This window comes from Macrotis lagotis, chromosome 3, assembly GCF_037893015.1.
Source record: "Macrotis lagotis isolate mMagLag1 chromosome 3, bilby.v1.9.chrom.fasta, whole genome shotgun sequence".
Classification (NCBI taxonomy): domain Eukaryota; kingdom Metazoa; phylum Chordata; class Mammalia; order Peramelemorphia; family Peramelidae; genus Macrotis; species Macrotis lagotis.
Window position 1 is genome coordinate 55771099 of NC_133660.1, and position 19050 is coordinate 55790148.

General features: G+C 34.8%; 1 protein-coding gene across 4 annotated transcripts in view; it reads right to left on the reverse strand.

Moving 5' to 3' along the window:
* Nucleotides 1-19050, reverse strand: part of SEC24B (SEC24 homolog B, COPII coat complex component) — an 88246-nt gene that overhangs the window by 6860 nt on the left and 62336 nt on the right. For all 4 annotated transcript variants that reach the window (XM_074228732.1, XM_074228731.1, XM_074228730.1 and 1 more), the window contains 10 exons: nucleotides 17614-17740; nucleotides 16810-16919; nucleotides 15099-15211; nucleotides 13604-13722; nucleotides 13201-13256; nucleotides 12693-12899; nucleotides 11570-11693; nucleotides 4249-4407; nucleotides 3455-3628; nucleotides 2781-2891 (listed from right to left, as the gene is read on the reverse strand). In XM_074228732.1, the coding sequence (XP_074084833.1) occupies nucleotides 2781-2891; nucleotides 3455-3628; nucleotides 4249-4407; nucleotides 11570-11693; nucleotides 12693-12899; nucleotides 13201-13256; nucleotides 13604-13722; nucleotides 15099-15211; nucleotides 16810-16919; nucleotides 17614-17740 (1300 nt within the window). The remainder of the gene's footprint in view (nucleotides 1-2780; nucleotides 2892-3454; nucleotides 3629-4248; nucleotides 4408-11569; nucleotides 11694-12692; nucleotides 12900-13200; nucleotides 13257-13603; nucleotides 13723-15098; nucleotides 15212-16809; nucleotides 16920-17613; nucleotides 17741-19050) is intronic.

Consider the following 19050-nt stretch of genomic DNA (forward strand, 5'->3'; position numbering starts at 1 on the left):
TCTTCTCAATTCTAAAAACACGTAATGATTTTATTCAAGAAAGCAGCTACTTCCCAGGAAATGCTTGAAGGTTTTTCCAGTACTTAAATGGATGCAACATGAATGTCTTTCATACCACTATTTCTAGTCAACATAACATACTTTAAATTTACAAAGAGCTTCACAAAGATTATTTCCATTCTTCTCAAAAGCACCTGTAGAGATACATAAGCATTATTCAAAATTTGCAGAAAAGGGGTTGAAGCTTAGATTCTGGTTTTAGCTATTTAGTAATCTCATTACAGTGGGTATTACCTTCACCACTACAAATTGCAAGTTGTGTTATTCTTGTTCAACTCTCTCGTCTTCTTCCCTCTGCTTCCCTTACCTATCTCCAGGGTATCAATGTAGCACTTAGGATACTCCTAAGTGGTAAAATCACAGATTCATAGCAATTGGGTTTGAAAGGGATATCAGGGGTCAAATAGACCAACCTCCTTATTATACATATAAGGAAACTGAGGTCAAGAGAGAGGTTCATTGACTTATGCAGTGTCACAGAGGTAGAATACATCAGAGTTGGAACTGAACTAAGGTCCTTTAGCTCCAAATCCTCTACTCTGTCCTTTGCACTAAGGATGCTTCCTAAGAAGTTACTGAATTTCATTTATAGTGCTGCCATAAGAACATTTGGTTTCTGTGGCAATGAGCAGTCTACTAGACTTAGTGAATTCAGTAAGTAATTTCCCATTATGTAAATGAGCTAGATAGATCTTATACTCAATCACTGGTCAAGTTCGTGGTCCTTCTGTCAATGATTATCAGTCTATTCTTTTTTTTTTTAGGTTTTCTTTTTGCAAGGCAAATGGGGTTAAGTGGCTTGCCCAAGGCCACACTGCTAGGTAATTATTAAGTTTCTGAGACTGGATTTGAACCCAGGTACTCCTGACTCCAAGGCCGGTGCTTTATCCACTACGACACCTAGCCGCCGCCCCACTAGTCTATTCTTTAACATTATTTGAGATCACATTTTTCTTCTGAGCACTTAAGGCAAAACTAGGAAGAGAAGGAAAAGGAATTGTGTTGAGTAGCAAGAAATTATAAAAGTACCTTGGAAAAGAAGACCAGAAATTGGATTTAGGGAAGAAAGAGTTGGGAAGAGTAGAGGAGTTAATGAGAATAACCAATGCAAAAAGATGAACAGGACTCAAACATAAGTTAAAAAATATTCTAAAGAGAAAGCTATGGAAAGAGTTTGAGCTAAAGGAAGACTCAATATGAAGAAGGTTCTGAGGAAATAAAAATAGGAAGAGTAAGTGACAGAAATGAGAACCCATTGGAAGAGAAAAGATGAAGGAGAAAGCAGTTAGTTGATAGGATGAAGTAACATCAAGTAACACACTGTCAAAAAAAAAGATGAGATGTTTAGTGAAGGACAAAAAAATGAAATTGGGTGGGGCTGTTAAAGTATTAAGAGGGTAAACAGAAAGACAGGTTGGGTTAGAAATTCTTAGCCTTTTTGCTTCATGAAAAATTTGGAAGATAGTTGGGGGCGTAATAAGGAAAAATAATGCAAGGGTATCAACCATCTTATCCAAATCACAATCCTTTGTAATCCTTTCATCCCACCAAAAGAAGCATGCCTCTGACTCTATTTTAAGTCCAGAGCCTGCCTTAAGGGCATAGCCAGGACACATTTTGGGGCAAGGGATAGAAGCAGTATATTTCCAATGGCAGCTAAGGTTAGTTGAAGTTATAACTAAAACTGGAGTCAGCTATTCATATCTCTCTTTCCTCTTCCATTCTTCTCTGTAGGCCAAATATCCCCAATTTTCACGATAGGGGCTTAAAGGGTCTTCATCATTCACATTACTCTCCTTTGAACAATCTGACGTTTATCAATTTCCTTCTTAAAAATGTGGTACTTATAACTGAACATAATGTTATAACTAAGAGTGGGATGTCCAACTCCTTATTCTCAGAAACCAAGACTTTCATTAATACAATTCAAGGTCTCATTAGTGTTTTTGCAAGCCATTATCACATTGCTGATTCATAGGGCTTTCAGTTCTTTAAACCCTTTAGAGCTGCCATGTATTCAGGCCTCCCCATTTACCCCATAATAACTTGCAATTGCAGATGTTTGTTCTGAGCATATGCTTTGTTTTAAAATAGCAAATAGCTTTGTTTTAAAATAGCAAATACAATGGACAAACAACAGCTGAACTATAAATATCAGGAGTTCTGAAACTGGAAAAATGAGCAGTTGTATACTTAATTTGAAATCAGCTATGACAGAATTGGCATTCTCTTAAATAATAGTAAATATTTATTTCTTCAGTTATAATTAACACAGACTAATTTTTCTCTTATTGGACTTCTGAGACAATATTCATTGTGATAGCCGAAAACTTTTATTGGATGGAATGTAGTAAACTTATTCCTAAAAACTGGACTGGTAGGTGGCATAGTGTATAAAGCACTGGCCTTGGGAGTCAGGAGTACCTGGGTTCAAATCCGGTCTTAGACACTTAATAATTACCTAGCTGTGTGGCCTTGGGCAATCCACTTAACCCCATTTGTCTTGCAAACCCAAAAAAACAAACAAAAAAACTGGACTGGGATCTTATATTTTTCAAAGAATTTTCAAACTAAAGAATCAGCAAAAAATACATGTAAGAGAGCTAATTGATAGTATAGGAAACAACGGAAAAAGCAAGCCCGGTATAAAAAGATCCCCAAATTATGTATTATGGGACAGAAAATACATCTCACAACTGTTGCTTCATTCTTGTACTCACCCATGTTTGCTAGAAGGCAGATGGCAGCTTGGACATCTACTCCTGCATAAACATCTGCCAGGGAACTTACTACTGGCAAACAAAGAGTGTGTACTCTAATCCTCCGCTCACCTAAACAAAGTTATGAATAAGTATACATTAGAATAAAAGAGAAAAAGAGAAAATTTTAGAGTTACCCAAGAAAGATTCAAAATTAAAAAGTTTGAAAGAAAAACATTATCAAACTTTATAAAAACAAACTATAATACATTTAAATTATAAATCACGATTGAAAATGTGAATTAAATTTTTAGTGACAATCATGCTAAAATACAGGTGATTTGAATTATGTTGAAATAAGTCATATTTGGTAAAGTGGCACAAGAATAAGAATATCCCAATATTGTACATAGATTTGCATGAGGGAGTTCTGTATTCTTATCAAGTAGAGTTAATGCCAAAGATATTGCCATCAATGAGATTCTGTACAAGTAGCCTACCAAAATCAGCTGTTCTGACTAATCTAAATACTCTTCTTTGAGGCAGCACAATTTCTACTACCTGAAAAGGCTTCGAAAAAAGTAAATTAAAATTTCTAAGTAATTAATATACTCAATAGGAGTTAGCATCATTATTTAACATTAAAATTTCTCTCTCAAGTAAGAAAAGCTTTACTGAAGATCTATTTAAATTACCTTTGCTTGAGGTATATAATAGGGCAGTCTGAAAACACACCAGAGAAGTATCAGTTAAATTTTCTTCAATAGACATCTGTACTGCAAATCCAGCATCAGGATTGATGTTGGCAAGGGAAAGCAAATCAGTAGATCGAACAAAAAAATTTCCATGGAAAGTGTGTATTGAAAGACCTAAGAAAAAGAAATTTAGATTAAAGTCAAAGAGACTATTTTTTTTTAATTTTTGTAAATTTTTTTGTGATGGAGTGAGGTGGGGGAAAGAAAGGAATCTTAAACAATGGCTAAAATATATCATTTAAGCTTTTGTATAAGACAAATACTATAAATTTGGTTCATTTTACACATAGTCTCAGTGGTATTTATCTTGTGTTACTGGGACTAAATATATATAATTTCCATGCAAATAAGGTCTTTGTCCATTTAATAAATGAAATGTGGTATAGACTGCATTCATTAAAATCCCCCTAAAACCAAGGAAGATAATATAAACTAGGGATAATTTATCATAATATTCTTAACACAACTTCATTTATTCCTTGTTTCTACCCTCATCCCACTTGAGTTATGTTTTAATTTTTTTCTTTTAAAAAAACAACATTAATTTTACTTATTTTTCAAGTTTTAACAAGTATTCATCAGCAATTAGAGAATAAGACATTGCACAAATCAGCAAACTGTACAATTTGAAAGTTTATGGGTTACATAATCATTTGCTGGCTAACAACATTCACAAATTAAGCCACTTTAACGAAAATTAGAACAAGCATTAATTCAAGGTCAATTCTTTTTACCTTTTGTACACCTTATTCTCATGACTGCTTCAAATCCAATTTTTCTCGTAAGATAACGTTTCAGGTCTTTTTGCAATTTTTCTGCTTGTGAAGGATTGTGGGTATGATGAAAAGATGGGTAATAATAGATGCAACCTGCAGAATACTTGGACATGCAAGCTTGGAAAAGAAAAAGATAAAATATTTCTAGATGCAGAAACCAAACACTTTTTTTTGGTTCATAACTTGATAGTATGCTACATTTTTAGCATTTAAAATAATTTTAAAGTGAAACGGTTAGTATAGATAAGATAAAATAAGATAATTGGGTAGAATAAAGTTAGAATAAAATAAAAGATCACAATGTACATTTTATTTCTCAATGAAACTATCAAAGTCATTCCCAAAACAACCTAGGGAGAAAATTGCTGTGTGTGCTCTAATCTTTCTATTCTTCTCTAATTTGCTCTTTAGCAAGACACCTATGTTGTTGATCTGAAATTAAAAAGAGTTCTTCAAACTTTTGGAGGGCATACATAACTGAACGGAGAATGTTTCAAAACCTGTCTAAATAAGTGGCTACCATTCCACTTATGATTCATATGGACATAAATAATACTGTAATAGAATATAAACTATTGAAGGCAAAAATTCATTTAATTTTTGTCTCTATATTACCAGACATTAAGTACAGTACAATTATAGTCTTGAGCAAAAATCAAAGAAAAGCTGTTTTGAGATAAACAACTAGCAAAAAAGATTGTTTCTTTTCAGGAACGAGAGGGAGAGAGAGAGAGAGAGAGAGAGAGAGAGAGAGAGAGAGAGAGAGAGAGAGAGAGAGAGAGAGAGAGAATACATATTATAAAAACTGATAAGCATGTAATTTGTCTGCTATTGTGAAAATCTAATAAATCACCAAAAGGGAAGGAGAAGGGAGCCAAGCATGTTCAACCAAGCTTGGTTCCACAGAGAGCAGTAACAATAAAGCAATGGAAAATGAAATACCTAGATCACTGAAGACAAAATTCAACAAAATATCCTGAGCAAAACCCTGGCTTCAAACATCCAAAGCATAGGAAACAAACAAAATCAGTTGGGCCTACTCTGAAACTCCTGAGGACTTGCTTTTTGCCATTTCTCTTCTATCTTGCAGCCAAAGAAATGGAAAGGTGATTCCTCTCCTTTACCCCCAACCAACAAAAGTAAGAGTATGTTGCTTCAGGAGCCCATGGTATGCGTACTGTCACTAAAGTCTCCACTTTTATTAAAACCTTTTTCTATCCTCCTTAATTCTAGTACCTTTCTATTGTTATCTCCAATTTATTATTTCTCTACCTTGCTTATACAATTAGCTGCTGTACTTCCCCCCCCTTTAATACTTTGAGCTCCCTGAAATCAAGATTGTTTGCTGCCTTTTATTACATAACCCTAGCACTTAGAACAGTATCTATCTGGAAAATAGTAGTCACTTAAAAATGCTTGTCAACCTGAATTAATTGGCTTAAGAAAATAATTGAATGAATATAATGGGGTAAAATTGTCTGGGTAGGTAGGGCTATACTGGGAAATGTATGACATATTTTTCTAAAACTTAAATTTTTTTTTTATTTAAGGCAATGGGATTAAATGACTTCCCAAGGTCACATAGCTAGGCAATTATCAAGTGTCTGAGGCCAGATTTAAACTCAGGTTGTCCTGACTCCAGGGCAGACGCTCTATATACTGCGCCACGTAGCTGACCCAAAATAAAACGTTTTTTTTAATAAAAGATATTATTTGAGTTTTACAATTTCCCTCCAATCTTTTTTTTTTTTTTTAGGTTTTTGCAAGGCAAATGGGGTTAAGTGGCTTGCTCAAGGCCACACAGCTAGTAACTGTTAAGTGTCTGAGACCAGATATGAACCCAGTTATTCCTGACTCCAGGGCCAGTGCTTTATCCACTGTGCCCCCTAGCCGCCCCCCTTTTTTAGGTCCCCCCAAGAAAAGCAATCGGACAGTCTTTACTTTGTTTCCATGTTGTACACTGATCCAAATTGAGTATGATAAGAGAGGAATCATATCCATAAGGAAGAGAGAAGTCTAAGAGGTAACAAGATCAGACAATAAGATATGTTTTTTCCCCCCCTAAATTAAAGGGGATAGTGCTTGAACTTTCTCAAACTCCACGGCTCTTTATCTGGATACAGATGGCACTCTCCTTTGCAGACAGCCCCAAATTGTTCCCTATTGTTGCACTGATGGAATGAGTGAGTTCTTCAAGGATGAATGTCACCCCCATGTTGCTGTTAGGATGTACAGTATTTTCCTGGTTCTGCTCATCTAATTCAGCATCAGTTCATGCAAATCCCTCCAGGCTTCCCTGAAATCCCATCCCTCCTGATTTCTAATAGAACAATAATGTTCCATGACATACATATACCACAGTTTGCTAAGCCATTCCCCAATTGAAGGACATTTACTTGATTTCCAATTTTTGCCACCACAAACAGGGCTGCTACATATTTTTGTACAAGTGATATTTTTACCCTTTTCCCTCATCTCTTCAGGGTATACACCCAGTAGCGGTATTTCTGGGTCAAAAGGTATGCTCACTTTTGTTGCCCTTTGGGTGTAGTTTCAAATTTCTCTCCAGAAAGGTTGGATGAGTTCACAGCTCCACCAACAGTGTAATAGTGTCCCAGATTTCCCACAACCCTTCCAACAATGAAATGATCATTATCCTTTCTGGTCATATTGGCCAATCTGAGAGGTGTGAGTTGGTACCTCAGAGAAGCTTTAATTTGCATTTCTCTAATAATTAATGATTTAGAGCATTTTTTCATGTGGCTATGGATTGCTTTGATCTCCTCATCTGTAAATTGCCTTTGCATATCCTTTGACCATTTGTCAATTGGGGAAATGGCTTTTTGTTTTAAAAATATGACTCAGTTCTCTGTATATTTTAGAAATGAGTCCTCTGTCAGAATCATTAGTTGTAAAGATTGTTCCCCAATTTACTACATTTCCTTTTGATCTTGGTTACAGTGATTTTATCTGTGCAAAAGCCTTTTAATTTAATGTAATCGAAAATATGTAGTTGGTTTTTGGTGATGTTCTCCAAGTCTTCCTTAGTCATAAACTGCTCCCCTTTCCATAGATCTGACAGGTAAACTAGTCCTTGATTTTCTAATTTGCTTATAGTATTGTATTTTTTTATATGTCTAAATCCTGTAACCATTTGGATCTTATCTTGGTAAAGAGTGTTAGGTGTTGGTCTAATCTAAGTTTCTTCCATACTAACTTCCAATTTTCCCAGCAGTTTTTATCAAAGAGGGAGTTTTTATCCTAATAGCTGCACTCTTTGGGTTTATCAAACAGCAGATTACTATAATCATCTCCTGCTTTTACACCTAGTCTATTCCACTGGTCCACCACTCTTAGCCAATACCAAACAGTTTTGATGACTGATGCCTTATAATTTTAGATCAGGTAGGGCTAAGCCACCTTCTTTTGCACTTTTTTTTCATTAAGCTCCTGGAAATTCTTGACTTTTTATCTCTCCATATGAATTTACTTACAATTTTTTCTAACTCATTAAAGTAATTTTTTTTTGGAATTTTGATTGGTAGGGCACTAAACAGATAGTTTAGTTTTGGTAGAATTGTCATTTTTATTATATTAGCTCTACCTATCCATGAGCAGTTGATATTTGCCCAGTTATTTAAATCTGATTTAATTTGTGTGAGAAGTGTTTTGTAATTGTTTTCAAAAAGATTCTGAGTCTGTCTTGGCAAATAGACTCCCAAATATTTTATACTGTCTGAGGTTACTTTGAATGGGATTTCTCTTTCTAGCTCTTCCTGCTGTATCTTGCTAGACATGTATAGAAAAGTTGAGGGTTTATTTTATAACCTGCAACTTTGCTAAAATTGCTAATTGTTTCCAGTAGTTTTTTGGATGATTTCTTGGGATTCTCTAGGTAGACCATCATGTCATCTGCAAAGAGTGAGAGTTTTGTCTCTTCCTTCCCAATTCTAATTCCTTCAATTTCTTTTTCTTCTCTAATTGCTGAAGCTAACATTTCTAATACAATATTGAATAGTAGTGGTGATAATGGGCACCCTTGTTTCACCCCTGAACTTACTGGGAATGCCTCTAGCCTCTCCCCATTGAATATAATGCTTGTTGATGGTTTCAGATAGATACTGCTAATTATTCTAAGGAACAGTCCATTTATTCCTACACTCTATAGTGTTTTTAATAGGAATGGATGCTGTATTTTGTCAAAAGCTTTTTCAGCATCTATTGATATGATCATATAATTTCTGATAGGTTTATTGTTGATATAATTGAGTATACTAACATTTTCCTAATATTGAACCAACCCTGCATTCCTGAGATAAATCCTACTTGATCATAATGTATTATCCTAGTGATAACTTGTTGTAATCATTTTGCTAAGATTTAAGATTTTTGCATCTATATTCATCAGGGAGATAGGTCTATAATTTTCTTTTTCTCTTTTAACTCTTCCTGGTTTAGGTTAACAGCACCATATTGGTTTCATAGAAAGAGTTAGGCAGAGTTCCATCTTTCCCTATTCTTCCAAAGAGTTTATATAGAATTGGAACCAATTGTTCCTTAAATGTTTGGTAGAATTCACTTGTGAATCCATCAGGCCCTGGAGATTTTTTTTTTCTTAGGGAGTTCAATGATGGCTTGTTGAATTTCTTTTTCTGAGATAGGGTTGTTTAGGTATTTAATCTCCTCTTCATTTAAGCTGGGCAACTTATATTTTTGTAAATATTCATCCACAAAATAATACTTTTTAAGGAAATCCTGGTCAATTTATTTTACCTACACTTTAACAAATGTAGGAAATCTTTCATGCCATTTTTGTGTCAGCTATGATGAGAAGTAGGGCATATAATAATATGAGATGAAATTGGGGAACTGGAGTAGTCTTTAATGGAACAGTTAATAGTGACTCACTATCAAATTAAAAGGGTTCTGAAAGTGTGCATTTTGCTCCATGTAGTTTAATCTGGATCCAGGCTTAGGCAGCAAGCTCATCAGATCTATAGATGATGGCATAAAACTGGCATATAAAGAAGGTACTAAATGACTTTGAACTAAATGTCCAAAAAGGTTCTGATGGGATGGTAAACCAAATGAATCTAATAAGATGAATGGTATTAAGGATAAATATAAAGTATTACACAACATTATAACAAAATTAGAGAGGTGTGATTAGATAGATTGTGTGAAAAGAGATCAAAGGGTTTCTGATGCTGTTCAACCTCCCCATCTGCCAGGACAGTCAGAGAAGCCAATAAGACTGTTTGTCTGCCTCAAAAGAGACAGAGCTGTTGGAGATAACAGGGCAATAGCTTTCCTGAGCAGACAATGGCTGCCATTTGGTCTTCATACAGTTTGGGATAGCTGTGGATGCATGAACTAAAAAGCTTCCAGGATGAAGGTGAAGGACCTTGAATGCACTGCATATGAAGACTGGTAGAAGGAACATGGATGGCATGGTTAGCATGAAAATGAGACGTATGGGGGGAGGCACACATGATCAATGGTTTTATGAATTTGATTCTACATGGAAAGGCAAACAGACTCATTCCATTTGACCACTGACGACAGACCTAGGAATAATAGACAAAAACTTTGCTAAGACATAAATTTAGGCTTGATTTTAATTAAAAAAAAAATCCAAATAATCAGAGCTATTGATAAAGGGAAAAGGCTGCCTTGTAGCTTGGGACAACTGGGAGATCCTGACCAAGTCATTTAACCTCTATGTGATTTAATTTCCTCACCTATAAGACAGGGGTAAACCTTCAAGCACCATATAAATGTGAGCCATTACTATTACTTGACTATCATTAATGTAGGTCTTCTAATAGAAGGAAAAGTGTTTACTGAGGATATTTTAGTGGGGTTCTTTTTATTAGTTGGAAAAAAATATTGGTGGGGGGAATTCATTCTGCAAGCTCTCTCCTCTCCATTATCAAACTTCAAAATCTTTTTTCATTATGCTCTATTTTTTTTCCTCTTTGCTCCAGTCTTGGGAAGAGATGTTCTTTCTTGTCAAGGCCAACTTTTACACAACTGACCCTACAGAACTGAAGCAGCGGATCTTTAATGTAACAAACAACACTGACTGCTAAATACAGGCCTTTTATTGGTTTTTTAATTCTACTTGACTTCTTTTGTGGCTCCTAATGCTGTTGACTATGCTCCTATGTTCCTTACTTCTATGTGGTTATGTGACACTATTCTCTCATTGAACGTTATTCAGACTATTTTATGATGGTTAATCTTTGCCCAGGTCACAGACCCATTAATTTTATTTTCCCCAAGGTTCTCTTCACTCTTTAAATGATTTCATTAAGTCATCTCATTAACTCCTAGTTTCAACTATTGTTTCTATGAAAGTGATTCTCAGATTTATTCGTCCAGCTCTGATCCTTCTCTTGACTTTATTCCGTCCCTAACACCTACTATGCATTTCAAAATGGATGTCTCATAGACTTCTTGAACTTGGCATATTCAAAACTGAATTCATCATCTTTTCTCCCAAAAACCTTCTCTTCTAAACTTCCCAATAACTGCAGAGGGCAGTATCATTCCACAGTTATTCAGGCTATGTAGGTGTCATTCTCAAAATCTGACTTTCTTACCCTTATTCCTGTGTTTCTTCCATATGCTGCTTTATCCCTTCTGACCCTGCAACTGTCTGATAGCAGGCCCTCAATTACCTCATGCTTGGACTATTCTAAAATCTTCTGGTTGGTCAATCTGCCTTAAGTCTCTCCCCACTCCAGCCAGTCCTTCATTCAGCTAGCAAACTGATCTTCCTTAATTAAACAACTCTCTATAAACATTTCTCTATTCAAACCCCTGAAGTGGTTCCTTATTGAACCTGGTACAGGATCAAATATAAAGTCCTCTATTTGGCTTTGAAAACTCTTTATGACTTGGTCCTTTCTACCTTTCTTTTGTTTACCTCTGCTTCTCAGAGTACCTAAGAGTCCAGGTTTTTGAAAAAGTCACTAAGTGCTCTGTTCCTAAAATTATTTTCTATTTACTTTTGTGCTTATGCACCTCAAAGGGCTGTTTTGGTCTTGTCTTGGCAATCACAAGCACCTAGAACATAATCCCTGGCACACAGTGGATACTTAAAAGTATGTTGAACTTAATTTTGTCACATATAGTAATTACTTTCACCATAAGCATGCCAAACTCTCCCTAAAAGCAGAACTTTTTAAAAACCTAAAAAACAGATTCAATTATATATTAAAATCGGCATTGGATAATTGATTAATTAAACAGTTAATTTGAAATATCACCTTACCTAGAGAGGCCAGATCAGAATACTGTGAACTTAAAAGGAACAGATCCACTGCTGTCTGTTGTCCTGAACAGTCTAATGCCAATTTCTTATAAAAATCAGTCGCAGGACCAAGATGTTGTACAACCTTTAACAAAAAATTTTAAAAGTTAAAAAGATAAATTTTATGCACATAGGAGTTGATGGAGCACACACATGTATTTATTTCATATATTTAAATACAGATAGGGTGGGAGATATTGGTCCAAAAGTATCATATGCTGGAATTAATCAAAATATTAGCTAACTAATTGCCTAAGATAAGAGCTAAAAAGGAAAATATTTATACAAAACCACACAAGATTTTATAGATACTAGACCCAAGGGGAAAAAAATTTGACTAATGAATAAAGAAATATAATTGGTAGGTAGAGAACATATCAGATACTTAAAATGAAACATTTGTTTAACCCAAGTAACTGCAAAAAACTGTGCTAGCTCAACAACTAGGAATTTCTAGAACGTTGGAGGATTTCTATCTTTGTAGGCCAATGGAAAGCTGAACTGGAAATGAAAATTTATTTGCTGTACTTACTAGTAAAGAATGCCCTTTCTCTTTTTTTTGTTTCTTCTTAAAACAGAATTTACCAGTTTAAAATCAACTTTGCCTCTGATGGGGATACAGCATAAATGTTTAAATCACCAGGTTTTGCTTTCATCCTGGCATAAATTTTTATTCCCCTTAGGTGAGTGGCTATTTAAAAAGATGTCATGAGCATTTAATTTTAGCTAAGTTTAAAAAAAAAGTGTTTAAATTTGTCTTAAACAAGGCAAAAAACCTGGAGTAAAAGATCTCTTATAGACTAGCTACCTCCATAAAATCTTTCCCAACCCCAACTGCTAGTCCCCTCGATCCCAAAACTATTTCAAATTGACTTCGCATGTTTGACTGCTTAACTGATACTCACTGCTTAACATTAAGTTTGCATTTGTAAGAACAATCCTTAAATAATTCCTCACATGGATTTTTTAATGTTTGAATATTAAGTAATAATTCAAGATCACAGAAAATGACTGAACCCTATGATGAAAGGACAGGGAATGAAAAGCATGCTGTTGAATGTGACACCAAAATAAAACCTTATACCTTAGTACTGGATCTCTGATTAGGATCTTCTCTGGACTGCAGGAGTCCTGCACCCAAGGAAGGTAACTGTGTCTGGAATACAGACACACGGCCACCTGTTGGAGACATTAATTTAAAGGCAGCCTGAAGTGCAGGACCAAGAGCACTATGGGTTTCTCTTGTATAGGTGAACATATTTGGTAAAGCATTCAACAAGTCTTTTATCAGCTGGAAAACAAAGATTACAAATAGTTACCAAAAAGGAAAAAGAAATGACTTATCTAAAGCATTCTGGAACATTTGTGTTAAAATTCAGTTCACTTCTTTATAGGTTCAAGATTATTTGTAACTAAAATACCAATCTTTCTAAAACCTAAAGTCAATGGCTACTTTCAATTTATTATTTCCAAAAAATCCACCTGAAGCAATGCATTTAAATGCAGTATTACACAAAGAAACTAAACACTAAATGTTTAACTGTTAAGTTATTGAAATCACAGCAATGTTATATAAAAAAATAGCCACTTACCTCTTTGCTTTCATGTAGATTTACAAGTAAACTATCAGGTGTAGGTAAGAAGATATCTGTGGGTAAAATAGATGTTCTAATAAACAAATCAAGACACAAAGAAGTATAATAAAGGAAAACGTTATGAGTCTTGGTTAAATTATGTCACACAAAATAGGGATGGAGAATGTGTGCATACAGTCTGACTTAAATGTAACAACTAATTATTATTAATGTAACAGAATAAAAAAATTAAAGTATTTTTCTAGAAAAATATTAAAGGTTTACATAACAGGGTATGTGTGCCCAGTAATTTTATCTCTAGTTTGTCACCATTCACTCTCAAATGACGTGAAATTCTAAGCATATTTTATTTTACAATTCTGTACCAATCTTGAAGTGATTTCTTTTATTAAGTATTTACCATCTATGTCTGAGACAATCAACATCTGAGGCTGTGATAATCCTTCTTGTAAGTTATAGAAATGAACTGTACTGTCAAAGGTTATGAACCCGATTCTTGTTCTTGAATCTCCAGGCAGTCTAAACACAAAGAAAACAACTTTCAATACTAAATGCTTCTTATCCCAGGTTTTTTACAATGACAAAATAACAACTAAAATGGGTTAATATAGGGTTTGGCTAAGCTCATTCTTTTATTAAAAGACCAGAAGAAAAACAAAACAATCCTTATTGAAACCATCATGAACAGTTCATGTGGGAGAAGTACTGAAATCTAACATGCAATGCAAAAAAGAAATGATAAAAACCTTTTTAAAATGTTAGGCATATTAGGAATTTATACATGAATAAGAAAAATATCTATTTTACCACCCAAATGCTAAGAGCAAAAAAAAAAAAAAAAATAACTCAGAACTAAAGGATGAACCAAATGTTTTTTGCTGATTTAAAAGGGAGGGAACTTGTGGGAAAACTTAAATGCATTGTTTGCCTAGCCTTGCATTGTGAGAAACCAGATCTGTTACTTAGAGACCAGATTTGTTTAATGCTTAACTCAGTTGTGCTGTCCAGAATACCTGTCATGAAAGGAATTTTCTCCTGCTATTTATTTCAAGCAACCCATGTGTCTTATTTGAAAACTATCTTCGTGCTGGTCAATTAGCTATATAATGTGTATATAATAGACATTCAAAGGGAGAAGGCCAGTCCTTTTTCAGCTCTTCCCTCTCATAGATGACTTCTTTCTAAGTTATTTTTGCTCTGGGTTTTATTCTCTGCCATATAAGTAATGGTGACAGGACTGGGAACCCATCAATCATCAAAGGCTAGCTTCCATCAGAAGCTGGATATTAACTTTTTGGATACTTTATTAAGGGGCTTCTTTTTATATATGGGATGAATTTCCTTCCAACTAGCAAATTTTATAGGTATTTATCAGGTTCCTGATAAACAATGCCCAAACATTAACTTAATTAAAGTTAACTTATAAATTTCCTTGATATGATATAGAGATCTATTTCTACCAAATAGCTAAGCAGATATTAAGGTATAATATATAATTTAAACCAAACAGAAAGACACAAAACTGAACAGTGAAAATTACTGTTACTTGAACAGTGGGTAAGAGTGCTGCGCTTGGAGTCTGGATGACCTAAGTTCAAATCTAACTTCAGAAATATCCTAGCTTGTGTGACCTTGGCAAGTCATTTAACCCTGTTTTTCTCAGTTTCCTCAACTGTAAAATGAACTAAAGAAGGAAATAGCCAACCACTCCAATATCTTTGCCAAGAAAACCCCATGGATAGAGGGTCCAAGGGTCATGAAGAGTCAGATACAACTGAACAACAACCATAACAATTTATTATAATAAAAGCAAACTTAAAATGTTTTCCAATAATACTAAAACTCTGAACCTAGCTCAATTGCACAGAAAAATGAATAAATCTAAATATCCTTACTTGTCTAGATTTTCCAATAGTGACTGGCAGACAATTGTCAAATACCCAGCTTCCACTGCATTATGAGACACATCTAAAACAAACAAGTATACTGCAGGCTGAGGAGGACGAAGCTGGAGGGAATAGAAATAATGCAATTTATTTTTCAGCCATAGTTCACTCTTTCACATCATACTAAGAAGACTCTAAAATAAACAAAAAACCTGACAGAAATAGTTTATTTAGCTACCCTCTACCCTTACAGACTACTGAAATGACTATCAAAGCAATACTGTTCTGTTTTCTTTCTATCCATTAAACTGAGTTGATATGAGTAATGTGGGAATGGGCTGCTATTCAGGAAATCATAATGAAACAAAATTGGCCAGGTCTCTTACATTTATGAAATACTGTGCCAGCAAAGATAGAAGTGAGTAGATAAGCCTGAAAATCATCCATCTTTACCTCTGGCCCTCTCCCCCTGATGGCCACTAGGTGGTTTCCTTAATGATATTATGCAGATTAAAGTCAGGACATCAAAACCTCCTGGCAAGCCTTTCAGAGAGGTGAGGTGGCATTTCATATGTGAAAAGGAACAACTACAACTAACTTCTTCTCACCTTCAATTAGAGAAGGACACATTGGGGAGTCAGAACTCATAATGGTAGACAAGTAACTTGTAAGACAGAATTGGCTTTAAAATGTCATGAAGAAAGCAGAACTGAGAGTGGGAGACAAGAAACAGTAAGATGGTATGCCTCATTAGCACAAAAGAAGAACTGTAGAAGAGAGTGGTGTACATGAGGAAGGATCCTGCAATTTTAAGTGGCTTATAGACAAAAATGGATATGGAAAACCAGGGAAAGGAAGTAACTAAACTATCTTGACACCCATTATCCAGTCACATACACAGCACAGACTGCACACCGTATCCAGATATAAGCTTGTGAACTGTCTGGATACAGTAAAGACTGGAGATGGGAAAGTCTCTGAGGTAAGAGACTTTTAGTAAATAAGAGAAAGAAGATTGCCTTGGTAAGAACAGCACCCACCCAAAGAATATCATTCTGAAGATGAAAGAAATGAAGAGAGGGGTGATGGATGAAAAGAGAATAAAGGCCAATAACAAAGAAGCTGGATATCTGGTGAACTAGGAATGAAGTACCATCTTCAATAAACTGTAAATGGATGTAGCTTTGGGAAGATAGGAAAATTCCATTTGGACAGGAGTCTGAAATAGTGACAGCAGACCTAAGTTAATATGATGGCCATGCAATGAAAAGGCAACAACTGTCAGTGGTGGTGCTGGTGATTATAGAGAATGCTACAGTGGAAAAAGGTTAGAATTTTAAATTAAGAAGGCCCCAGTTCAATCAACTCCATGTGACAAAAACGGGAATAATAAACCTATACCTAACCTAGATTAAAAGGAATGAAGTTATAGAAATTGCTTTAGAAACTTTTAGAGTTTACATGATGGTAGCTATTACTTTTAATGTTTAATGTGATAAAGAAATGTATATATTACTAATTGTCTTTTTATAAAAAATCATCTTTTCACTGGCCATTTTCAAATTTTAAATCAAAACTAAAACATAAACAAATCCCCAAACTCCCAAAACCGATTCTGTAAAAGTTTCACAACAACAGTGAAGATTCACAGAATTCAGAAATAAAAAGAAACACTGCAACCACATGACCAGATAATTATAACAAAACACTTAATAGTTACCATGTAGTCTGAAGATGCAATGAATTCCACGGTTGAATTCTGAACCTCGGGCCGTTTGTGAGGCTCTCCATAGGAACGGATAAGGGGGTTATACATAAATTCCTCAGGAACTAGACAATAATTGGGAATCCAATGCAAATCATCACTGACAGATAAAACCACATGGCTTTTAAACTCACAACAGTTATGCCACAGAAATTTTATATAACTCACTTTCAATCTTTATATGTTTTTTACTTGAGGATTCCAAAGAGTGTAATAATAATCGAATTATGAAAAATAATTCCATTTAAAAAATAGGTGCAAAAATATGAAGGGTTTTTTTTTGAAATCAAGAACAGGGGCTAGAACATTGCTTCCAAAACTAGCAGCATCCTATCCATCAGACCACACAGCTGCTATGAGAGAGACATACAGAGACACACTTGAAAACAAGGAGAACAAGGTCCCTGTGAAATACCCTAAGGAATAATGACACATAATTTGACTTCTATGATACTCTTGGGATTGAAGTTGTCTGTTGTCTTCTATGAGTAAATATAACTAAAGACATGTCTTATTTAGATATCTTTCTTTGCTTGCTTTGTGAATATATATTTTTTGCCATCAATTTACACATAGGTACTTGCTCTGAATCTCATGGCTCACTAGACTAGGGACAAAATAAGGTATTATTAGCCTAGTGATCCTTTCATAGAATCAGGGACAGAAATCACTTGATGACCAGTTGATAAAGTACACTCAAAATATACAGCATAAAAAAAAATCAAATTATCAAGTCTTGCCCCCAAATATGAAACTCACCATCATTAACTCTGTAGCACAGATTGCATTTCCATCTCCTCTGATCAATGAAAGACACAAAAGGATTGATATATGTCCTGCAAGACCGGCACCTCACAATGGTGCTTGATGTTATCACTGGTAATTGCTAGGAAAATAAAATGAAGAAGTCAAAGAACTCATTATCCTAAGTAAATGTTATTCTGCTATTGTTCTGCTCAGTATAAAGGTTAGAACTCATAAATAAATGCTTATGTGTATGGCTTGAAACAGTAGTAATACCTTATAGTACCTTGAGCAAAATAAGCAGCTATCAAGCTGTCTCTCCTCTTACGAACTACTAAGCAACATCACTACAATAAAATGGTACCACAAGGTGTAGAAACTGGCTGACAAGTGCCATGAGTGACCAAGAAAATAACAAAATTCAGAGCTCATCAGTTGCACCCAAAACATAATCCTGATGGATGCACAGAGTCCAGTAAAATGATACTTTTGCATCCTCACTGAGTGATTATGCCGGGGGTGGCATTTTTATGGATTTCCTTGGGTAGGAGAGAGGTATGAATATCTTTGCTAATGTTCATGGTTAACAAGGTTTAGTTTATATAATCAGGCCTCAAAATAAACTATAAATACAAAAATCTAAGTACTGCAAGGGACTTCAGAGACAGTAACAGTCTTTGCTTCAAGACCTCTCCCAAGCTGCTATTAAGTCTCCTAAGGTGGAGCCCCCTATCATCTGCAGATCATTTTGCTTGTGAATAGTTTTTCAATTGTTAAGAAGTTTTAATTATCAACAGGTGTATAAATATATCACTTTTCAATTTTCACCTATGGCTTCTAGTTCTTCACTTTGGGAGCTCAGGAGACGTCTCATATCTCTTCCCTATGATAACAGTCCTTCAAAAACCATATATAATTTACCTTAAGTTATCATATATAATAGAACCTTTTTCGTCCTTGGGGCAAATATTCCCACTTCCTTTAACTAATCTTTATAACTTTGAGCTAGTTGTGCCCTGAGCAAAATCAGCATGCGCTATCCATTCTTTTGGGGCTTTCTTTGTTTTTTTTGAAATGGATATCTTAAAAAAAAAAGACAGAAATAAAGAAATAGAATCTGATTCTTGGAGGAGTTAAACTGAAGAGCAATAGGCAGCACTGAAAAAAACATGGTAAAACTGTAGTGGGCACATGTAACTGGGTTAAAAGTGAATTAATGAAAAGTCTAACAGGCATAATAGGTTTTGTATGAAAGAGGAGAGCAAACAAGAAATAATAGAATAGGAAATGCTAAACATTTGTAATACTCTGCCTAAAGAGAATAGTTTTTCTTTAATCTTATGCTCTAGTTACAGTCTCCCTGAGTTTTCTCCCCTTACTATTAGAAATGATTTATTTGATATGACTGAGCCCATGGGACATTTTCAGCTGTATGACCTTTATCTGAATTTT